Source organism: Chenopodium quinoa, unplaced genomic scaffold (assembly GCF_001683475.1).
Source record: "Chenopodium quinoa cultivar QQ74 unplaced genomic scaffold, ASM168347v1, whole genome shotgun sequence".
Classification (NCBI taxonomy): domain Eukaryota; kingdom Viridiplantae; phylum Streptophyta; class Magnoliopsida; order Caryophyllales; family Amaranthaceae; genus Chenopodium; species Chenopodium quinoa.
In genome coordinates this window covers 1437505-1463371 of record NW_018744718.1, presented here as the reverse complement: position 1 = coordinate 1463371, position 25867 = coordinate 1437505, and the positions used below count along the sequence as shown (strand labels likewise).

Here is a 25867-nt window from a genome sequence, read left to right as displayed (position 1 = left end):
TAGCTTTTGAAGTTAGAGATAGCTTTTGAAGTAGCTTTTGAAAATTTAATGTATAGTTTTAAAAATAAAATATTGATTCTTAAATGTAGCAACTAGTCAACCACTACTTTACCGAACAATCATACCTAAATTATCTTTTTTCACAGCTAACAGCTATCTCCACAGCTCACAGCTATCTCCACAGCTACAGGTGCCTTCAAAGCTATATTTTGACGAACATGCCCTAATATAACCTTTGTGATGGAGCTATAGGATGTTCTTCGATGTCATCATGTTTATTCATGGTTGTGTTCAATTATTTTAAAGATAGAAAAATGGGAGATGAGAGAGGAAAGAGATTATGATTTATGAAACGGGTTAAATGCAAAAATTGGGAGAAGTTGTGTTTAATAAGAAATGAAATTTTTTTAAAAAGAAAAGTAAATAATAATATGGCAGTTTAAATAAAAGGAGGAAGGAGTACCTCATCACAAATTCTTAGCTACATACTCCTTCCGTTTTTAAATACTTGCTCTATTTTTTTTATTTGAAAAGCTTTTACAATATTAATTTAATTTCTTTCACATAATTGGGCCCACCATGATCATATTTTATTATTTTCATATTCTCTCTCTTCCAATTCTCTCCACTACTTTTGCTTTTTATAATTTTTTATTCTTCCACCTACCCCACTACCTCTATATTTTATTACTATTTCCAATTTTTCCTAAAACTCCGCGCATAGAGAAAGAGAGCTAGTATTTAAAAATGGAGGGAGTATTTGTGTAGTTAGGTTCAATAACCCTATATATGAACATGTAGTATTTCAAAAACAAACTTACATTTTTTTCTCATTTTTTTATATTTACCTTTTTTTCTCTTCTTCTTCTTTACCTTCATTAATTATCTCTCTATTTTTATTTCTCCCTTCTTCACATTTACCTCTCTCTCTCTCTCTCTCTCTCTCTCTCTCTCTCTCTCTCTCTCTCTCTCTCTCTCTCTCTCTCTCTCTCTCTCTCTCTCTTCTTCTTCTTCTTCTTCCTTACCTCCATTAATTTTCTCTCTATGTTTTCTTCTCCATTCAAAATTTTCTCTCCTCTTTTTTTCTTTCCTTATAAATAAATTTTCTTTCTTACCTCACTTTCCTTCAATCTTTAAACTTCTTTTATCCTCCTATTTTGAATATGCTCCACTTCCTCACCACTGTAGCATTCTCCATCATCTTCATCGCGATCGTCACCTTTTTTTTCCTCTGTTTTCTACAATATTACGGATTTGGTTGTTATTCAAAAGAGTTCATCAATGTAGGTTAGTTTTCGTGTAGTTGATTTTTAATTAGGTTAGAATTGGGCTAAATTTGTAATTGATTTTTTCTGATTTTGTAATTGGCTAATTTCAATTTGATGAATTCCAATTGACTTCTTGATGAATCTAGTGAATTAGACTATTTAAACTAAATTTTTGAATTTTTTATAAATGTTAATTTAATTAATGAGTTTTTGTGATAAATTATTGAATTTCAGCGTCCTTAATTTTTTGTTAAAATGAATTGCGGTTTTTAATTGTGTTGCTAATTGTATAATTTTTGGAAAAAAAATTAACACAGTGTACTTTAAAATTGAACATTTATTACAATAAAAATGAACATTTAGTATATAAAAACTGAATATATTTTAATGATTCATTTTATCTTTATTTTCCGTTAATAATAATATAAAATGAATTTGTATTTATATGAATATTAGAAAATCATGTTCATTTTTAATATACTAAATGTTCATAATTTTTTTTCAGGTGTTCATACTTTATATACTAAATGTTTATATTATTTTTAAAAAATTCATATATTTTTATAAAATGTTCAATTTATTTGGTGTGCTCCAGCTATTCTATTATTATATGATAAATGTTCATTTTCAATACGCTAATGTTCATAATTATTTTTAACATGTTCACTTTTTATTAATAAATTTTTTTTTACTTGTTCATAATTATTTTTACACTATAAAGTTGTGGCCCAGCTATTTTATGATTATCATGTTTATTTTTAATATTGAATTATCATTTTTTTAACATGTTCACTTTTTAGCATTACATGTTCATTTTGTTAATGTGTTCATTTTTTATTACTGAATGTTCATTTATTTTACGTGTTCATATTTTTTTTTACTACATGTTCATTTTATAGGTAGTGGTGCAACTATACTAGCTGCACTAGAGTGCAACTAAGACTTAGGCCCTGTTGTTGTTGTTGTTGTTGTTGTTATTATTATTATTATGATTAATAAATATTAATTATTATTATAATTATTCAAAATAATAAATTATTATCATTAATATAATATTAATTATTATTGAATATTAATTTTTATTGCTATTGTTAATATTACTTATTATTTGAAAATAGAGCAGAGCAGATTTCTTTTGAGCAGAGCAGAACAGATTTGATTTGGGCAGAGCAGAACTCAGCAAAGCAGAGTAAAGCAGAGCAAGGCAGAGCAGCTCTAAAGAACGGGGCCTTAATGATGTCTCATTTGATTTAATTTGGGTAAATATAATTTATTGGCTGTTATTTGGACCTTGTGTGCACCATGGTGCATGTCCACCCCCCTAGTTAATTTTGTATAGTCTATTGTTGATTTCCAGCTTTACCTATTCTTGCTTTGACACTTCTATAGAAAAAACCCGAAGATTGGTCTCCATACGCATCCCATTTTGACTTTGCTCGTTGTCTCCAATGGATTTCGGATCGGATATTGGATATCCGGGATCCACGATATCTGATATCCGAACCTTTTCGGATCGGATATCCGAAATATCCGATTATCCGAAATTTTTTTTAAATCTTTATATGTAAAAAAATACTCTTTTAGTACTATATATCGAATACGGATATCTGTTATCCGAAAAATATCCGAAAATTTTCAGATATCCGAATATCCGATCCGATATCCATATCCGATTCGGATATCCAAAATTGAAAATATAGCTATCCGAGTTGGTATCCGATACCCAACTATTCGGATAAGATATCCGATCCGAAATTCCTAATCGAATCGGATATCCTAAAAAGTCGGATCAAATTCGAAACGGATTTTAAGATTTTCGGATTTTCAGATAGTTTTGCTTAACCCTGCCTCTTCAATCTCCAATCTTTTTCCGGATCTCTATTGGGCCCAACATTCACTATTTCCTTGAGTTGTTGCCAGATCAGATTGGACCTCTTCCCAATTTAGGCCCAATTTTTCCTTGTGTTGTATACTCCAGGCCCTTAGTTCATTTGAGCACGCTTTGATTTTAGTCGTGGCTATATATTAAGAAGTCACATTTTACTGATTTTAGTCGTAAACAAATCCCCACAAATTTTGTTTAACGAACTTACAAACACTTGCTTCCCTCCTTTTTCAGAGAGTATCATCTCTTTCCCGACTCCTTTCTTGGAATTGACATGGCAAATAATCAAAACACACGTACCATAAGATTAGCTCCACCTGCCATTGAAAAAACCAACTTGAACATACATAAGACTATAAGAGTGTACATGAGGAATTCATCATCCCGGGCATGCTAGCTATGTGTCCGAAGAACTACGTCAGGCGAGCAAAACGTTTGACCCACAATAATCCTGTGAAAATACTGTGGTTTTTTTTAATTCTTTGTTATGGGTCCTTCGCCGCTTTTGTTGGGTTAGTGTGGCCCAAATTTCATAGCCCAACTCATTATATTTCAAGCTTCTCATAGTTTTTAAAAAATTCTAAAATAATCAAGAAATTAATGGCAAAATGTTGGAAGAATCTAAAAACAGTAAATGCTCATAAAGTTCTAGATTTATGTGGACAATTTGAAGAGCTTGTGTGTAGAAAATTCCACACACTTCCTCCATCTCCTTACATCACCTATAAATATAAGAAGTTGGGTATCATTTGGATTATGTATCCACCTACATATCCTCTAATACTTTAGTACTATTATTAAGTGTCTCTTCATGCTTAGAGAGAATTTACCTACAAATATAGCTCTCTAAGATATATATCAGGATCGAAGTTTCTACATACACATAATCTCCCTACTCCACTATTCTTAATTTGTATTACTCCTTTGTGAGTTCCTATAATGAGAGTTCTCTTGTAATACTCACCCTCTCAAGGGTTTTTTTTTACGTTCGTAAGTGGATTAATTTTCTACGTTCGTCGTTCGTAATTTTTTTTGATAATTTTTCCCACGTTAAATATTGTGTGTCCATTTTCACTACTTATCTTGCCTTTATTTTTTCCCTACTTATCTTATCAATCTCTACATCTTTAATTTGTTTCCGATGTGCTCTTCCCAACCCTAACAACTTTTTAGACGTTTCGACAGTAACGATTTGCCGCTTCGACGCCGTTGGAACATTGGTCAACATTGGATACTCATCATTGTGCCATGAAATGTAAATTTTATAATAATATAGTCGCAATTGTTGGCAGTGGTCGTCGACAAAATTGTCCCACCCGTGATGAAAATAATAGTAAATGGTTTATGATGGGAGATACATGCTACTCGAAGCGATACTGCCTGCAATCGGGTGTAGCGATGTTTATTGCTGGAACTATTAGGGTTCAGCAGTTACTCTATCCGCTCTATTAATTAGCATACCTCATGACAATATCTAAACATGCCTGGTTTGATAAATCTGATATGTTAGTTCAAGTTCTTATTCCATGTTAAAAAAGAGATTCAAAGATTGGATGGAAATTCAAAGAGTTTAAAGAAGATATTTATTAAAATAATTAAATGACGATTGAGTGTAAAAGAAAAGAGGAGGGAAAACAGAAAATATAACGCAACCAAGATAATGAAAAATAAAAAAGAAGATGGAGCCTTCTACACTGATGCAGACCTCTATGGCAAGAAGAAAGAGGCTGAGGGAATCTTGGCCCTTGCTCAAGCCCCAGGAGATCACCTTTGTACCCTTCTCAAGGCCCTAGATGGAAACTATGCAGCATTGAGGGACTACATTATGTTCAATTCTGGAACATTCCAAGTAATGGCTGAGATGAATGCTGACGCTGTGCAGGGTTTGCAACCAAAGATCAGCATCAACATCTGGTGGGGCTACATTGTGGAGTGGAAATGGGTATGGTGGATCCATGAGAGATGTGGCTGAGATCTACAGCATATTGCTGCCACTAGTGAAGACGGTCAACAAACAAACTTGGTTGTTGCCTCCTGCTTGGCTTGCCACTCTAACTGATGACACTGATTTTGTTGCTGCAGCTGCCAAGTGAGGTGACATTTGCATATACAAAACTTGATTCATTAGGGGACGAGTTATACTATATAGTCTTTGTCACTAATTAGATGTTAGGTCATTGGAACATCGTATTATGAATGCTTACATACCATACAATGATCATATGTTCTGTTAAATGAAATTTGTTTTCCTGAAAAACCAAGGTCTCATCACAGAAAATATGAACAAATCACCCAAGAATATATGTAATTTGCGCAAGCGCAAGTATCTAAATTTTGTGTCAAATTACCATATATGGGAGATACATTGGAGTCTTCTTTCCTCCATCACATGGACGTCCAGGCCACATAGATTTATATTGACAAAGCAAGACTCAATTTGCGACAAGGAAATCTCGGCCTTAGCACATCACACATCTTAAACGGCCTTAGCACATCGAACATCTTAAAAATTATCAATTATCATATTATCACCAGCATTGGTACCAGCTACAGCACCCTAATAGATAACACTTAAAGTCCACCCTATTGTTGCCGTTCTTTGAGGAACAATGGTACACTAGAAATTAAGTGAATGCCACCAAATTAAACTTCCTGTTTCACGATTCATCGCATACATTTAATCCATCACAAAGAGCCTAACTCTATATTTCATTCACATGTTTATTTCAGGAAGAGAAGATTTTACAAAGCTTGAAAATTTCCTTCCAACAATTAAAGTCTTAACCTATTACAAGATGCTATTCAAATTTCCGATGTGCTAGTTTCAACCAGACCTCACAAAGTTGTATAAAAACCAATCCTCAACAGTGGCGACTACACAAAATACAAAAATAAATCACATGTAAACAATTTAACTACATGCAAGAACAATCAAAGCATGTAATGAAAAAAAATCCATTAAAATGCTACGGTGCACAAGCAAAACCATATGACAAATGATGCCAAGATTGTGATTACATCAGACGACTTGGTAGTTTTCTGTGCAAAGCTGGGTTCTTTGTGAAAATTTGGGAGGAGGTCCACCTTTTAGTGGCAAAATGTTGGTAACCTGCACAATCACAAGAATATAAAAAACAAGAACTAACATAAACAAAACTAGAATAAGCAGCCCATAACATATAAGTAACTGATAAGAAAAGAAACCCAAATCAATGTTTACTCTTCCAAAAAATAACACAAATTCTCAAGTATTGACACAAATCATATATTTCAAGCCCAGCATCAACATTTTAAAAAAAAAAATAAATAAATAAAAGAAAAAAAGAAAAGAAAAGAAAAGGGAAGAACAAGTTATCAGGTACAACATTGACTATATACAATGGTGTTTGGTATTTATCAAAAAACCATACCTTTAAGTCACTGAACGTCTTTGTAGCAGTAAATCGCACAGAGATGGGAAAGAAAGCAGATGAGTCTGCTGCAGGCACAACAAACTCCAGAGCACCACTGCAACATCATAAAAGATCAGTATTCAATGTTTCAACTCTTTTTTCTACTAAAAAACATAATTTATAGTTGCTACATTATCTTTCATAAAGGAGATACTACTCCATAGTAAAATACTCACCTGCGATTAGAATCATCAATCAGAACAAGGGACCACTCCAATACAGAATTTCTGGGATCATATCTGTCAAAGAGATATATGCAAAAGCGTAAGTTTCCAGCACTTTAAACATATATTGGACCCCGACAGCATGAAAAAAAACTACAGCAATGCCAGCAGAAAGCCAAATCATCCATGAGTAGGAATACTGACTATTGATCTCATGCTTGACATCTTTAACCAAGATTATAAAAATTACTTTGTATGATATTAATCACTTTTACTCACCTCCAGTCCCCCTCAATTTGCGTTACATTTGGTGCCTCTCTAAGAGCAGGAAGGGGTACTGAGATAACAACATTTTGTAGATCAAACATTGTTGAAGCTTCATACTCAATGCTGACGTAAGTATCACTTCCAGAAATGGAAGGCCAGCAATTGACTGCCATAAAAGAGAAATCATGAGAAGATGAAAACCAACAAAATCAAAAAGCCCAAGTGTAGATATTATAGAGATAAGTATGCAAAGCAATAAACTCACTTGTCAAAGGAACAGCTGTTTCATCTGTACTCTGCATTCTCCACCTTAGAAGACCAACACCATCTCCTTGGCCAGTGGGAAAAGGTCTGTTAGGATCTTTAAGACCCAAAATACCCTCATTTGAATACAGCTCTTTGTTGATGTTAGGGTGCGTTTTGAACAAGACACTAGGATTGCCACCAGACTCAACCTGCATATTGCATAGCAGACAAACCATTTATAACAGAGAGCATGATATCTAGCATAAATAGTTTAGAATAAACGAAGCATATGCAACCTGAACTACTACTAAATACAATAAACCAGAACAAATCCTATTATGGGGTGTTCGCTTGGAGGCCTATAGGCTTGGTTTATTATTTTATTCCCAACCGCTGGCATGAGTCTTTTTGTTGGGAATGGGATGGGGATTAAACCCCACTATCCCAACAGATTAATATCTATGGAGGGGGACAGGGAGCATGTATTATGAGTGGGATAAGGGATTGGAAACAAATTAACCATGGAAGAAATCTTAAGGTATTATAGTAAATTTTATTACTTATTTCCTAACTTCATCACCTGCCAAATTATAGACTGGGAATTTATTTATGAGATATGGCCTTGAGAGGGAGGTTAAGACTTGGGAAGGCCACCAAGTAGAAAAGTAGGAGCAGAAAGAAGTACCTGAACTTGGATAAAAGCATCTTTCTCCTCAAGAATCTGAAGAGACAGAGTGCCTTGTACATCAAAGTTACTGAGACTTCCATCTTGTTTGAGCGTCACATTGAGCTTCTCCTCCACAGTCAATGTTAGAGGATCAGTAGGAGGTGGAGCAGCAGCCTTAGATTTGCTTAATGTTGGTGGGACATCCTCAACAATCATTTCACCTTCTGCTTTCAGGGATTCCAAGAATTTGTTTGTTCCTTGTGACTTACCAAGCTTCATACCAGAATTCTGTGGAGCAGAAACAGGAGCTGCTGGACGACCTGATACCACCAACCAAACAAAGAGAATCAGCAGTGGTAGAGTGAAAATCAGGTCACCACTTTACCAAGAATAACAGAACAAGCCAAAGAATGTATCATGTACAGAAAAAACATCATACAAGCAAGATCAACAGTTAAGACTGTGATTCATTTATGTCAACCTTTGATATGACAGAGACACGATATCAGACCCCAAACAACTAAACCTTAATTTATACAGTTGGCAGTACTTTCTAGATGTGTAACAATTGGATAGCCATATACTTCAAATGATGCAAGTATTGACAACAAACCAACAGAGTCAGAATTTATAAAGTCAGCTTTAAAAATATGAGAATATTGTGTAATCGCCCCTTCACATTATATATACTTCCTCCATTTCTTTTTAGTCAACACCTTTTGACTTTCAGCACTACTATTCACATATGTTAATTTGACGTCATTGCGTGGTTTATTCACAAGAAACAAACATAGTCGTGTGGATTCTTGTTTGATTTGTCTCAACGTCTATCCAAATATCAAAATTTTATATTTTTTGTTATACATAATCAAAGATATTAATATTTGAAAGTATGCATTGGCAAACATGTTACATGCCTAATGAAATATGTCAAATAATTATGAAATAGAGGAAGTACGAAATACTCATGCGTTATTATTTTTGTTCACTCTGGCTAGCTATCAATCAACATGAAAATCACCCCAAAGCTTCTAAAGAACCTCCTACCTTAATTACTAGAAGGAGTCAAATATTCACAAGGAATCACAACCTTACCCTTACCGTGATATTGTCAAAAGATGAATACTTGAGCCATCAAATAAAGCATCTGAATCATACCTTTTGGCTTGGTGGAGAATGAATCCAGATCAGTTGACGGTCCAAACCCAGAATTACTGCCAAATCCACTAGTGCTGCTAGATATACTCATGTCACTGAAAGTACTTTCCAGTCTTGAAGAACCCATGGACGACATGTAATTACCTTTGTCACCCCTGCTCTTTTCCATCTGCCAAGGTCAAACATCATTTTATTGATAAACCTCCATGTATACAACCACCCAGTTGCCCGTATATCACTGATAGAAATAGCAGAGGCAGGGAGAGAGGCAAAATAAAATGATACCTTGTTTTTCTCAATTTCATTAGCTTTGCGCTTCATTATATCCTTAGTTTCATTAATCTTACTTGCAATCACCAGCTTGTGCAACTTCTCTTCATGACTTTCCATCTCACAGTACTGTTTCACCTGTGCAACGGTAACAGTTTCTTTGTGCCCAAGGGCAATAATTTCATCAAAGGCGAATATGAGCTCAAATGCTGCTCTACATATTCCTTCTTCATCCAAAGAGTAAGCATATTCTGGTACCTTTGCATGCTTAAGGAATAACACTCATAAGACAGTAAGATTTGACTAAAATCACATCCAGCAACATGAAAGAGGAGGAGCTTTATAGTACTGAAGGAGCAATAGAACATACAAAAACAAGAATAACAGCAGCACGGACATGCACATAAGTAAGAAAGGAAATCAACCTAGTTTCCAGCAATTTAGTCAACAAAAATTGAAGTAAATTGTGAGCTCATAGTCTGAGGAAGCACATATGAAGGATACAAGTTTAGAAAGCATTCGTAAAGTCTCCAAGTCCTCCAAAATATTACTTTGCTTGTTAGTAACCACAAGCAAGAAAAGAGCTTCAATAGGTTGGTAAACGTATCGGACATTTTCAGTCTCAACATAAGTATGCTGCTTTCCAGTCCCAACCAGCTTAGGAAAGGCAGCAAGGAGGCCTTCAATTCTTATGCGACTCATGTCCACAAATTGCCTGGAGACAAGAGCTGCAAGGAAGTTGGAAAAAGAATTAATCCCACTACAACAAAAGTCAGACATAAACACAGAAACAAAGTTTCATCAAATATTCTAACTGCAAAAAATTATGCTTGCAACACCTATTTCCATGCTATCCACGAACCATGTCCTACGATACCTTCAATGAGCAAAGAACGGAAACTAAAGAGCCACAAGCATATTTTCAGCTATATGCAGGCACTAATGCTAATCTAGACTAAGCATCAATAGTGAGATTCCTCCAAATCTGCATTTATTTATAATTAAACTGAAACAAAACACAATGCAAAAACTTCAAAACTACAAAGGATCTATGGAACTGCATACATCATCAACATATAAATGAGCTCAAGGTGCACTAGAGCAATAAAGGTCCTTCTGTGCATAAGCGTGTTCCTTTATATAATATAAACTATAAAAAATTACTGAAGTGTGCCTCATGTGCTTTAAGCACGCCTCTTTGAATGCACCTTTCCTAGAGCAAAAAAAGCGCTCTACCCTAAACACCTATCACCTAAGGCACATTTTTTTTAACATGGTACATCAGATATATTTGAAGACACGTAAATGTTTATCCTGACAAGAATTAAAGAATCACAATATTGAACTGCATGGACTATGGTTAGAAGCAACAAGCAAAGTCAACTGAACCAAGAGTTGAAGAGTAGACAATCAAATTAGAACGTTGGAAATCCAGAATAAATGCACAAAAATAACAGCAAAAAAATTTGGCTGTTGTGTTATTCTTAGAGAGAAATTTGACAGTTCGATGGCAGGCTGGGTTAATATAACAAATTAAGAATGATGAAAAGAAGCAATAAAATTAGAGGAATAAGCTTAGATATGAATCATATAAGAATAGCTAATATGACTACTGACCAATGACCTGCAAACCAGTCAGGCACCATTAGAAACATGAGAATTGAGGAAAGCTCAAAGATATATAATTGAAAAACTAATAAAGAACTAGGGTATGAGAAGTCTGAAGACAATAGCTTATACTCCTTGTAAAAAAAAAAAAAAAAAAAAAAAAAAAAAAAAAAAAAAAAACATCAAAAAATGCAAACAAAAAAAGGCGCATGAGATTCAATGAGCGCATATTAATTGAACAGACATGTATCTTACCTTTGCCAGATTTACTGATGATGGAGGCGGCAAGAACAACCTGCATCATCAAGAATCATACAATCAACAATAATGCCAGATAAAATATGCAGAAAGAAACTTATAATTTGTCACATCATCTAACAAGCTAGCAAAATCCTGTTTGTTAATCACACAATCAGGCACTCTGATGGCCCCCAAAAAAACTCAACTTTTCTTCACTAAATAAATGATGTAAAGGTACTCGCTTAGTCGCTTCCATTTCATTTACCCCCCCCCCAAGATACCAAAACATCTTTAGAAGCTGGGCAAAGTGAAGGTCATGTGCTTAATATATAATGCTTCAACTTTCAACAAATTGAAAATCGAATGTGACAAAACAAAGAGAAAATAACTCCAATTCTAGTGCACCTCGTACAAGAAGGCAAAAGGTAAACAATTTAGCTAGAGATCCCAAACAACGGTCATTCTTGTCTAAAATACGTATAAAAGCAGTATTCCTTGCACAATAAAACCTTATCAGCAACAGAGCAGTATCGGACGTTTGACAGATTTAATGTGATGCAAAAGTAGAATTTATATGCTGTTCGGTTGAGTCAAACAGAAACAATCAAGATAATTCGGCTTAATACCATTTCATAAGCTTCATCCAAAATCACTTCGAAATCAAGCAAATTATAGATAAACGCAAAGCCACACAACATTGGCAATTTCATCCAATTAAAATGGAACTGCGAAGGAATTGACTTACCATGATTACGCCTCACAAAATCCAACAGCTCAAAATCAATTGAAAACGAAAGACAAATTCACGCAAACCTCCTGCAATACATACAATGTCATAAATTATTAAGCATAATTCAAAACCCTAACAGTTAGCAATGCAGAAGATCTATGGCTGTAATATCTAGATCACCAAAACAATTGACAAAAAAAAACACTATTATCCGATTAGAAATCACGAATGCGGTATAAAATTAACTGATTTACGATATATTCTCGAAATTTCTAATCCAAAAAACCCTAATCAAACAATTCTGATCAAATTAACACTAAATCAAACAAATTCATTCGAAAATCACAAAATTCAAACAATATAAATCACGAAAAATCAGATCCAATGAAACAATCATAAATATAATCAATCAAATCAACAATGATAGATCTCAAACTGAAATTAATTCGGCAAGAAAAAGAAAAGAGGAGAGAGAAAATGGCTTACTTGGGATGAATCGAATCGGAAGGTGGAGAAATGGTAGATCTCCGAGCAAAAGAGCGAGTGTGGAAGAAAGAGAGAGAGTTTGTTCAGAAGTGATTGTGAGATTTGGAGCTGCGCCTTTTAAATATTTTCATTTTCATTTCTATTTTATTACGAGTAATACTTTTATTGTATTAATTACTCCTTAATTGATTTGTTAACTTTGAATTGAAGGAAATTTTTCTTCAATTTGAGAATTTGATTGATTTTTGTTTGCAATATGTGACAGCAAATCTAACCAATGATAATTGAGAATTTAAATAAACTTTAAAGAATAAGATTAATCTTTGGATACTAGTAATTTAGTTTGAATATTTTACAAACAACACGTTTTTACGTGACATATCAGTATATCACACCATGTGGCTACTTGTAAAAAAATAGAGAGTAAAATAAATCCTATAACACTCACTAAGTAACCTATATAGTATTGATGAACTAACCTCTGTAATACTGATCAAGTGACTCTTATAACACTAACAAATTAAGGTAACCTATATGATTGTTCGCATAGTGTGGCCAACCACATACTACGTACATAAGTTGATAAGGAGCTTTTAAAGTTACTTTTTATAATAATGATGATTGTATACACGCTTTTCATTGTTAGATTAATGAATGTACTACTTTGTGATTAACGATAATTAACAACAATGAAAATAGGGGGAAAAAAAGCAATAAACAAGACAAGGAGAATTTACTATGGGCACCCAAGAACTGAGAGAAAAAAAACCCGCCTATCTATCCACTATAGAGTAATTTTTTGATGAAGAACAATGTAGTTTATATGCAAGCTTTCAAAGCACCATGAAAGTCCCCAACTCAAAATCACCTTTTGCACTCTTAAACCCTAAGAATTAGGGCAATTACATTTAAGGCGCTCTCTTCACTTCGTTCTCTTCATCTTACTCTAATACATGACTAACAAGTTGTTGGGTTTTAGGTATTCTGAGCGGAATTTCATGAATCTCATTCATATGCACCTAAACAGGATCTCATGCATATATAAATAAAGGATCACATAATAGTTTAGAATTACCCTTTGATGCGTGAATTCCCAAGCTTTCTTCTACCTTCTGGCAGAGATTAGAGCCTCAATTGTTGCTCCTCTAATATTGGTCCACAAGTGTAGATCGAACCTGCACCAATGCTAGTTGGACGGGAGAGATTAATCTCCTCTTCTATGAAGAGTTTCTAACCGATTGTAGAGAGAGAGGAAGGGAAAAATATTACGTTGTTTCTTTATGAGAGATGAACGTCGTTATATTTTTCCCCAAGCCCTTTGTTATATATAATCATATTATCTAATTAGGGCAAGACTTATTCCTATCTTACTCCTTATGGCCAGTCATTCACTAAGCCCAACTTTTGGACTCGGTATTCTTGTTCGACCTAACACTGTAATGTGTGATCTCATAGGATCCATTTAGTTGGCATTAGTTTAACCCAATGATCAATATTGGTCTCTAGCAAGGCGTGAAGACGACCCAACTCAACGAACTTATTATCTCCATAATACGATCCATATCATATTAGTAATTGCACGAGAGTCGAGGACACATTTCCTTCACAAGTAACAAGTGCACATGAACTAAACTGAACTTATTAGAGCTAAACTAAACTGAACTTAAAATAATCATATGAGAACATGCCCTCAGATTAAATTAGACCAATTTATAATAATTTATATCTAAAATATTTCATTAATTAAATAAATTTAAATTCTAAGCGTTTAATTTATTCCGAGATTATATAGTTAATTGAAGAAAACAGAGCCTTACTTAATGCGAAAGGAGAGGGAAGATGGGCTTTAGTTCGAGAATGGATATTGGACTATTTGTGTATTCGATTACCGGGGACCCTTTAAATAAATGGGCCATATGCCGGGGGTCTTGTAGCATAATCCTAATATATAGCCAAGTGCATGCATTTGACTCAAGATCTTGCTTAATTAGCGTAGCGTGTTTGCTACTTAAGATAATGGTGCTAGTCTGCTAGATGCCTCAATAGTCAATTTCCCTTTAGTTTTTTCTAACGTGAGGAATAGGGTGCACTTTCAGATGTACTAGTACTCGGTCTATAGGTATTAGGTTTTGTTAATTAATTAACTTCTAATTAGGTGAATTTGATAGATCAGATCAGAGTAAATTTATGGAACTACTCCACACGTATAATGTATATATGTGAGAGCAAAGCGATATAACTAGTTATATATAGCGCGAATTTTTTTTATTTTTTTATTTTTTAAAAGGACAAATCAAGAAAATAGAGTAAACAAAAAGAAGTGTTAAGCATATACGAGTACTTCATAGAATATCCACTATGTTTTTTATTTGCTACTTATCATGCAAATGTTGTGTTTCATGCTAAAAGGTGCAATATCATTTATTCATATAAGGCCTTAAATGCTCCGAATTTTGGCATGAATCGTAAAAACTTATATGAGGCATCTTATGCAATGATTTTTGGTTTGAACCGCAATATATGAACTACCAACTGCTATGATTTTGGGTTTGAACCAAAACATTTTGTGAAGGGTGTGAGTGTTGTGCTTGTCCTGCTTTGACTATTGGCTAAGTGGCTAACTGTATACATGGCACAAAAAATACAACATTAAGCTCATTTTTTACCGTATATATAAGGTCTTTTTCCACTAGTGTAAATGTGTAACTATTTGGTAAAACTACGATGCTTATTTTTTTTGGCTTTTTAATGGTAAAATTTATGAGATTACGGCTTTGACTGATTGAATGATAAAATTGTAGAGTCGTAGTTAGAAATTTAATTTGATTTGTATATTTCAAGCATGTCCCTATAATCAACCACTAGATGTTAATTAGTTTAGAAAATGTAAGACTTCCTTGTGTTTCTTTTTCTTCTTATTTTTTCAAGTTGTTGGTTGAAACATTCAATTGGATAACAGAGAAATATTGAGCATGAATAGAAGTCAATATACTTTGTTAATTCCTGAATTACTAACACAATCAAACATGACACATTTGTTAATGCACTACTTTGATACAAAATAATTATTATCATGATTGAATATTAGTACAAAAAAAAATTAAAATTGATTGTGAAACTTTATGTCAATTATTTTACACGATAACCTTGACTTTGGATACTCCATTAGGAAAAAAAAAACCCTATAATTAGAGTCGGTATATGAACAATGCAGAAAGTCAATCAAACCGTATTAGTAATTCTAAAATGTAGATACTATATATACAAATTAAAATACAATATTTCATATTTGTGTTGCCAAGATCTTGTTGGAATCACCTTAATGTTTATTTTTTAGTTCAAAATATAAATAATCATGTGGAATAAGCAAATTTGTTTGGAGAGCACATACTTGATATATGTTTGTACTTTTTACACTGACATTCTTATAAATAATACAAACTTTAATCATCCTACTTAATAATTTCGATTTAGTAAAATATGTTCTAATTCAATAAGAATAAGTTCTAGCTAATTAGTAAAATATAGTAATTTTAAAGAACAAATATAATAGAATTTGTAAAAATAATTTTTAATCAGTTTAAATTATTTAAGTTCAACAAAAACGTTTTCATTTAAACAAAAATAAGGTAAGGAGAACAAGAATTTAGTTATTTTCCGAGGCATATGAGCAAATACCAAAAATCAAGTAGATGATGTTACGATTAGAAGGTTTTATATACCCCATAAAGTGTAAATATGGTACGAATATGTAGAGGTGTTAGTTAAAATCACATCCAATTCGAAAAATATCCGATTCAGATTTCAACTCGCTTGAACATAATAATTTAACATGACTCAACTTTTAAAAATGAACCGAACCCGACCTCATCATACCCGATTCGAACATCCAAATTCAATAAGACAACTAATAAAGTTCTTTGTATAAAAACCGATTCTAAGCATTCCATCAAAAAAAAAAAAAAAAAAAAAAATCTAAACGGATGGTTGACATATGATTAGTTTTCATTGCAACCACAAGTCCATAAGTATAATAATCTAGGCCAATAATCTTCTTAACGGCAAATATTTACTTGTATCTCTTCTACACGGCTCTACCTTTTATTTTTTCTCCTAAATTACAATTATACCCTGTATATATATACTAACGGCTATTCCCGATTTGGAATAGAGCTATATAGTTGGAATTATTGCTAATTATAGTATAAAAGAGTTTGATAACTATCAACTTAATGTAAGTTCAACTACATAAAGTGACGGTTAATGAAACTAATTATTGAATTTTGTACAATAATGATTTTTCCCAAGAAGATGGATTTAGTCAGCTTTTTAACTTTGTAAAACTTCTATGCTTTTCGAGAACATATTTACTATTCAATATGTTTGGAAATTATATTTTTGCAAAGTAAAATTATACGAAGTAGTCAACTGTTTAACTTTCTATGCTTTCGAGGGCATATATACTTTTCAATAAACGAAATTATTTGATGTTATTTTTTATTCAATTGCCATTTCAAACTTGTCATATCGTTAATTCAAAGTACTCGTTTTGTAATGCTTTGTGAATGTCATACTATAATGAATTTTAATTTCCTAAATAATGTGAATATTTATATTTGGTCATTGCACATGTTATCATTTAGTATCTAAAGTCATTACATATTAGAAAAAAATTAGAAAAAAATTGATAATATTAATACACTCGTTGAGATAATTTAGGAAAACCCCACATAATTATGTAATTTCTAAACTATTGGAAATAAATTAAAAGATAATTCATGTTGTAAATAGTTCCAAACAAAAACATTATAAAGAATTACAGAGTAGATAGAATACGAATTTTCGATTCATATATGTAATATTGTCTCTTATTTTATTTTATGCAGTCGAAATGATAGTATAAAGAAATCGAGTATTTTTTGCGCTATGCAACTGACCATAATATGTAGCCACTTATAAAAACACAAATTAATAATCCTTATAACATTAATAGAGTATGTAGCCCCTATATATTAACACTGATGATAGAGTAATCCCTTATTATATATATTGAGCAACCCTTAAATAACAAAGTAAGACCTACAACAATACGTGATAGAGTCACCCCTATATTACCGAGTTACCCCTATAATTGTAAGAGAGTACATACCGGCATTATAGAGTTATAGGACTAACTGAGCAACCCCATTATACCTGGCCATACGGTGTGAACAGCCACGTACTTTTAAAGTTAGATAAAAATTACACACGGATCGGGTTAGTGGGCAGGACTCCTTAGAAGTAGGAGTAAATAATACCAAGTAATTATTAATAATGCCGTATGAGGATATAAATCTGTTTTTGTAAAAAAAAAAAAAAAAAAAAAAAAAAGTAGTAGAATTAGTCCATTAAAAGATTTTGCTAATAATAGTCCGCTATCAACCTGTTATCAGCAGTCTATATAAACCAATGTAAGATCCTTTGCATTCTTCACACTTTCACACCTTCAATTCGTTTATCTTCTCCTCAAAATTAACTCCCATCTTATCTATTTTCGTAGTCTTCAACCTAACTGTGAATAAGGTATGCATTATACGTAAGCTTTTAATTTTTTTTCTTGCCACTTTTATTTACAAGTATGACATAAGCTATGAAATTGTATGCTATATTATGACGTTGGTTCTCTCTAACATAAACTATACAATGATATGATAGTTGGTTATCTCTAGCATATAAGATATACAATCGTATGATATGACGTTGGTTGTCTCTATTGACTCTATATATGTATATGAGTATATGGAGCATACATATTGAAATCGTATGCTATGAAGTATTTGTTATCTTCTTGCATATTGACTATTGAGCAAGTTAGAGGTGCATACATGATACGTCACACGTGTTTTGTACACTTATTGGTTAATAATAAGGGTATTTGTTTGAACCAAACTTGTAAAGGCTATATGCTTCACATTGTATATATGCATGTATGTTATTGTAGATAGATTAATGGCAAGTTATAAGAAAATGGGTGTAGGTTCTGTATGATTTGACATAGTTTTCTAAGCTAGACAGTGATTGAAGGTTGCTTTTTTAATTAACATAATTCAACATATATAGAAATTTCATATTTTTTGTGAATTCAATACGAAGTATATATTAACATAATTTTAACGTTTTTATTGACATTTACAAATTAAATTTTGTCCTTTTTAGAAATGTTAATGTTTTATCATATTGCATCATTTCATGCATGTAATTTCGTTTATTTCTTTTTACATCAGCAATGACGGATCGATCTAGCTAGGATTGCATCATTGCATGCATGCATGCAATTTCTTTAATTTCTTTTTCCAACAACAAATAAAAGTACAAGTAACAAATAAAGTAAGAGAACAGATTAAATATAAAATAAAATTGGTATTTATGAAGATATAACCAACTCTACTATCTATTTTTTGTGTAATATATACAAAAGTTTAACATATAAACTAAAGATTAACTAAAAAATTATGATCGATGATGAGGTAAGTCATGACTAGGGTAAGCCCGCACCTAGATCTGTCCTTGTCCATAAGTCAAAGTCGAAAGACTATATTCTTCATATAATGTTTTGCATATAAACCGAGTATATATTCATTTACTTTTCTCTTTTTGCACAATTATCATAATTTAAAGGGTTTATATATTCAAATATATTGACTTTTCCCATATATAACATAGAATTTCAAGTTATATGTCTGTCTACACATATATATGTTTTGACACAATGTTTCATGATTGGAGTGTCGATCTATAGGATTTTTTACGAAAGTAAGCTTAATTAGCAAATAATTTACCAATCTAGACGCGTGGCCAAACTATTTACGAAACTGAGCTTCTGACATAAAACGCTGCCTCGGTCAGCGTTTTACCTTTGGTTATTATTTTTTTTTTACAAAATTTCGTATTATGTGAAATACAAATTTTAAAATTTTTTTTTTGGAAATACAGTAAAACGCTGACTCAGTCAGCGTTTTTCTTGTATCCATAACAGAGAAAAACGCTGACTGAGTCAGCGTTTTATCTGCTGGCTGAAGGCAGCAACAGCAGGCCCCCAACAGCAGCCAGTGCAGCCCCCTTCCACATCCACCAACACCACCACCCTCCTCCTCCACATCCTCCACCACCCTCCTCCTCCACATCCACCACCACCATCACCCTCCTCCTCCACATCCACCACCACCACCACCCTCCTCCTCCACATCCACCACCCTCCTCCTCCAAATCCACCACATCCACCACCCTCCTCCTCCACATCCACCACCACCATCACCCTCCTCCTCCACATCCACCACCACCACCACCATCCTCCTCCTCCATATCCACCACCCTCCTCCTCCAAATCCACCACATCCACCACCCTCCTCCTCCACATCCACCACCACCATCACCCTCCTCCTCCACATCCACCACCACCATCACCCTCCTCCTCCAACACCTCCACCACCCTCCTCCTCCACATCCACCACCTCCACCACCCATCCTCCTCCACATCCACCACCTCCACATCCACAATTTATTTTGAACGAAATGAGTCAAACGTGGACAAATAAGGAATTTGAAATTCAAACAAGACATAAATTCATTCAAATAATTATTAAAATAATAATGTAATGTAAGTGTTATGTACAAGTGACGGCAGAGCTTTGAGGAAGAGTGAATGCGTTGCGTGAGGAAGAGTGAGTTTGAGTTTTTAGTTTTGAGAAAGAGTGAATGCGTTGCGTCTGCCTGGAAGAATATACCAGGCAAAACCGCTGACTGAGGCAGCGTGTTTCTAGTATTAATGAAACGCTGCCTCAGTCAGCGTTTTAAGGCCTGTTATAGCCTAACACAAAAACGCTGACTGAGGCAGCGTTTTTGTGTATTTCATTTTTTTTTATTTTTAATTTTGTATTTCACAAAATACATAATTCAAAACAAATTAAATAAATAAAAATGAGGAAAAACGCTGACCGAGGCAGCGTTTTACCTCAGAAGCTCAGTTTCGTAAATAGTTTGGCCACGCGTCTATATTCGTAAATAGTTTACTAATAAGGCTTAGTTTCGTAAAAAATGTCGTGGTAGGCTGGTAGCATTGGGCGCACACAACTCTTGTGTGTTGACATATCTAACACTACCACCAAAAATAGTACGCAACTATGATTGCTACCCCAAACTTGAGACTTATAAAGTGCAACGCGTTATGATGCCATAAATAAGGCTATATATAAGGCCATAGGGGTGCTAATGAAACTGAGTAGCTTGATCGAGCTCAATTATTAACTCAACACGACTTAAACTCAAAAACTATTTTCTCTCTATTTAATTTCTCCAAATATTACAGGTGAAAGATGGATTATATAAAAGCTCCTTTCAAAGGTATACGAAGCGATGTAAGAGGAAGACTTGCATGTTACAAGCAGGATTGGGTGAATGGCTTCAAACATGGAATTGGGTATGTTCTTTTTTTTTTTTTTTGTTACGTTTTTTTTTTTTTTTTTTTTAATAAGGGTATGTATGTTCAATATATGTTGTATTATGAGCTTAAAAGTTACTATGTTGTATTATGAACTTAAATTTAATATCATTTTGAAAACTGATGACAACTAAAATATTTTACCTTTGTTCTATATTCTTGTTTTAACGCTGGATAAATCATTTTAAAAATTAATGTAACTTCTACAAACTTGTTCGGTTATTCTAATTATATATATATGTTTTCAAATGGCGTAGGATACTTGGCCCTGCTGCTTCTATCTTTTTTGCTTCGGCTCTTCCTGCTATAGCCTTTGGGGAGCTGTTGAACAAGAAAACAGGTTAGTTTGGTTTCTTTAAATATAATCTCTAATATATATATATATATATATATATATATATATATATATATATATATATATATTTACACCTAGCTACCATAAGCCATAAGGTTATATTATAAGGACCTAATATATTTATCAGTTATATATATTAAAACTAAAGTCTTGTGTACAATAGGTCACAGATTTAAATCGCACTGAGCTGAGCATCATTTCAAATTAAAGTCATATCAATCATATTTTCTAACAACAATAATATATTTATTTTTGTTTAATAACTTGACAGGAAGAAAAAACCTAAGTTCAGTGCAAACATTAACTTCAGCAGCAATTTGTGGGTTGATACACACAATATTTGGGGGACAACCACTTCTAATACAAGGAGTTGCAGAACCAACTGTTCTTATGTATACTTTCTTGTATAATTATGCTAAAAAAAAAAGATGATCTTAACCCTCTATTCTTGGCTTGGACAGCATGGTAATTTACATGACTTATCATATATACATATTTATACACTTCTACATTTATATTTCCATATTAATTTATACACATTTGAATAATTCAACTCAAATTAAATCCTATGAATGATTATGTGTTGCAGGGTTTGTGTATGGACCTCTCTTTTGTTGCTGCTCATGTCAATATTTAATTTGTGTGCTATCATTGATCGAATCACAAGGATAGCCGAAGAACTTATCGAGATGTTGATTTCTGTTCTCTTCATCCAAGAGGCTATCAGGGTATATATGTACTCTTAAATTTTTCGTCGTGACTAGATGGTCTGATGTCTTATTAGCATGACAATTGCACGTGCTTGTTATATTGTTGAGAGGTGATTTAATAATTGATACTCTCTTCACAGGGGATTGTAAGCGAGTTTCAAGTTCCCAAGGGAAAGGACGACGAGTCAAACCCGGCATATAATTTTGAGTGGCTGTACGCAAATGGATTGCTAGCAATTTTATTCTCTCTAGGTTTTATTTACACTGCATTTAAAACTAGAAAAGCAAGGTCATGGTTGTATGGAACAGGTTAGTTCACTAAGTAAATTTATATACAGTTTACATACTACCTCCGTTTTTTGTTATTTGCAACAAATGAATTTAATATATGTTTCTCAAATAATACCCTTTATTGTAAAATTTATGAAATGAGTTAAACACAATTATAAGGATTAATTTAATTAATTGTATTTGATGTGTTTGCATGCAGGTTTGATGAGAAGTTTCATAAAAAATTTTGGGGTTCCATTGATGATAATAATATGGGCTGGGTTATCATATGCTGTACCAAGCAAAGTTCCCTCTGGAATTCCTAGAATATTATTTAGTCCCCATCCTTGGGATTCTTGGGATACTTGGACTATTGCCAGTGTACGTAATCTCTTCCTCTTTCAATTCGTATATGTAACTTCATCACTGTAAACATTATCACGAGATATTCTAATATTTATATGAGTCACATCATTCATTTATTATCACCTATTAAATAAGCCGTTAATTAAATTTTCCAGTAAGTAATTTAGCTAGTCATATAACTAACTAAATGACCAAAATTAATAATTAGTGCTTATATTATGTGTTTTGATGACTAATAATCTCATAAATCAAGCTACTTGAAATTTTGCAGAAAATGGGGGATGTGCCTACAAAATACATCTTTGGGGCATTCATACCAGGATCAATGGTAGCAATTCTTTTCTTTTTCGAGCACAATGTCGCTTCGAAAATGGCACAACAAAAGGAATTCAATCTTAAGCACCCTTCTGCCTACCATTATGACCTCTTTCTACTTGGCTTAACGGTTAGTCACTCTTCTTAAGTAATCTAACACAAGCTAGGATAAGTGTTTTTTTTTAAAAAACAAAATCGCGCTTATTAGTACTAATAACGAAATCATAATGCTTAATACATGGTTATGATCAACAGACTTTGATTTGTGGGTTGCTTGGACTTCCTCCTTCCTATGCTCTCCTTCCTCATTCTCCTATGCACATCAAGAGCCTCGCCGTCCTCAAAAGACAGTTTATTCGAAAAAAGATGGTCGAAAGTGCCAAAGAAAGCATACATAAAAATGCTAGTACTTCTGAAATTTATGGCAATATGCAAGCTGTTTTCCTAGAAATGGAGAGGAACAAATCGGTAAGATTTCATTTGTATTAGTACTTATAAAAAAAAAGACTAATTTGGATTAAATTTTGTGATTAATAAAATGTTTTATTTGTCATCAATATTTTGTAGATGGATAGAGTGGTTAAAGAGCTAGAAAATTTAAAGGAAGTAGTGATGAAGGGAGAAAGTGATGGTAAAACAACATTTGACCCTGATAAGCACATTGAGAACCATATACCGGTTCGAGTAAATGAACAAAGATTGAGCAATCTATTGCAATCTCTTCTCCTTGGAGCTGCAGTTTTCGCGATGCCTGCTCTCAAGCGATTGCCATCTTCGCTTCTTTGGGGGTACATCGCGTATGTGGCTATTGATAGTCTCCCCGGAAACCAGTTTTGGGATAGAATCCGACTTATCTTTGTTAATAAAAGCAGATTACACAGGTGAGTTGTCCTACATTTTTTTTTCTTTCTTTTGGCGTTTGAACATGATAAATTTGTCTGACTAACCTTGTCTCAAAATAACGTGGTTAAAAATTATACGTGTCAATTAAGCTGGTCCGTGTGTACGACCAATAATGTTTAATTTGTAAATTTTGGCAGGATTTTGGCTAGGAATCATGCTTCGTACGTGGAAACAGTGCCATTTAGATGGATTTTGGCTTTTACACTGTTCCAATTGACGTACTTGCTCATTTGTTACGGCATGACTTGGATACCTTTAGTTGGAATAATCTTCCCCTTGCCTTTCGTTTTTCTTATCATAATAAGGCAGGTTTTGTTACCCAAATTTTTTGGGTCACACTACTTGCACGAACTTGATTCTCATGAGTATGAAGAAATCCTAGGCACTTCAAGGCGTATACCCCTCTCTTTCAAGGTATGTTCGTAATATTGTTAAATATAATAAATTACTTTAAAACACAGTTTTAATTAATACTCACTTTAATTTAATTTGTTCGCGCTTAAAAATAACATTAAAACTAATGATGGTTGTGAGTTGTGTTTAATCTAGTATCTGTTTGGCTTGGCTCATGACTTTAGTTTGCTATATGCCATGTTATGTTGATGTTTTCAAAAGGTTAGATTGGACGGCTCATGCACGGCCTAGGCCCAAGCATAAGCCTGGCTGGTGCGGCCATCTTTAAATGAAACTATTTTTTCACTAATAATGTTAAATGAAGTCTTGTTCTTTGTCCCCAATTTATATAATTAAAGGTTACAGATTATATATTTATTGAACTTACTATTTTTATGTTCCGAATTATCTCTTATGTTTTCTGTCATAAGAATTATCTCTTATGTTTTCTGTCATAAGAATTATCTCTTATGTTCCAAATTAATTTATTGAAAATGGATTTACAAATCAAAAAATTGAATTGATTTTGTTACATTATTAAAAGTTATCAACATTCAACACTCCATATACGTTTTGCTCACTATAATGCATGCTAAATACAATAAACAGGAAGATGTTAATACCAATAATGAAGCCAACAATGGCAATGAAGAAGAAGAAGAAGCAGAAGATGAAATTTCAGATTCTGAATTGTTAGATGAATTAACAACTCATAGAGGGGAGATAAAGATTAGAAGTGTAAGCCTTCGGCGTTTTCGTAGCGAAAGAAGGGCTCCAAGTACAAGTACAGAGATGAACAACCCTAGAGCTGCAAGCTTGAGACATGATTTCAAGGTAATGATCATCTACATATTTGTTATATCTCCTTATATTAATTTATAATTAACATTATAACCTAGCTAAGATATATTTATTATAATATAAATGTCACATAATATGTTTAGTTAATTACATATTCTTGTGGTAGATAGGTTGTTAATTAACACAACATTTTTGTACATGAGCAGATCTTTCCAGAAAATATTGTATAAAAGCCAAGGAGTGCATGCAAGACAGGAGATACCCTTGGGCCTTGGCAATGGATTATAACCAAAGTTACAATAAATTTTTAAACTCAGTTGAAGTTGTTAAGAGGAAAATGTAACGGTGTTTTAAAGTAACAATACACTCACCGTCTCATTTTACTCGCTCTATTTTCAGAAATTTTTGTTAGAGATATGATATATCACATATATTTTCCGATATATTATATCTCTAACAATTTTCATTATATAGTCCTATTTACTTGTTATACTACCTCGGATTTTTTTTTTTATGTGCAATTTAAAAAATAAAATAAAAAATCGGAGGTAGTATAATCTTCATCATATGTAGTACTTCTTTCTCTTGAGTTGGGGTCCACCTTAGCCCACTCATTTTTCTTTTAGTACTTTCATAAAATTTTATATGGAGTACAAATGACCATGTAACAAGTAAATCGAGAAAGAGTTGAATATATATGACTAAACAAAATATTATACAATTGGTTTTGATGATCCTATCTTTACGTGTAGGCTTGATTGTTGTTTTATAATTCATGTAATTCCAATAAAAAAAAATCCTATGTACAAAGTTTTTATTTTTATTTTTATTTTCCAA

The 25867-nt window shown here is 33.1% G+C and overlaps 1 protein-coding gene and 1 pseudogene across 1 annotated transcript; one reads left to right on the top strand and one right to left on the bottom strand.

The window, feature by feature from the left end:
- Positions 1–5829: 5829 nt before the first annotated feature.
- LOC110703289 (coatomer subunit delta-like) lies at positions 5830–12597 on the bottom strand. The gene is made up of 12 exons (XM_021881067.1): positions 12442–12597; positions 11971–12041; positions 11241–11280; positions 9882–10105; positions 9393–9635; positions 9108–9276; positions 7968–8269; positions 7302–7491; positions 7049–7202; positions 6782–6844; positions 6564–6660; positions 5830–6262 (listed from the first exon to the last, which is right to left on the bottom strand). Exons 2-12 carry the CDS (start codon positions 11971–11973, stop codon positions 6173–6175), a joined length of 1575 nt encoding a protein of 524 aa, XP_021736759.1. The 5' UTR covers positions 11974–12041; positions 12442–12597; the 3' UTR covers positions 5830–6172.
- Positions 12598–20677: 8080 nt separating this feature from the next.
- LOC110703287 lies at positions 20678–25867 on the top strand (annotated as a pseudogene).

Bases quoted from the DNA above. Each gene is read 5' to 3' on its own strand.
- LOC110703289 (XM_021881067.1), bottom strand. The intron at 9,636-9,881 runs GTATCCTTCATA...AAGCATGCAAAG, and splicing joins TACGAATGCTTTCTAAACTT to GTACCAGAATATGCTTACTC. The intron at 6,661-6,781 runs GTGAGTATTTTA...ATGATGTTGCAG, and splicing joins ATTGATGATTCTAATCGCAG to TGGTGCTCTGGAGTTTGTTG.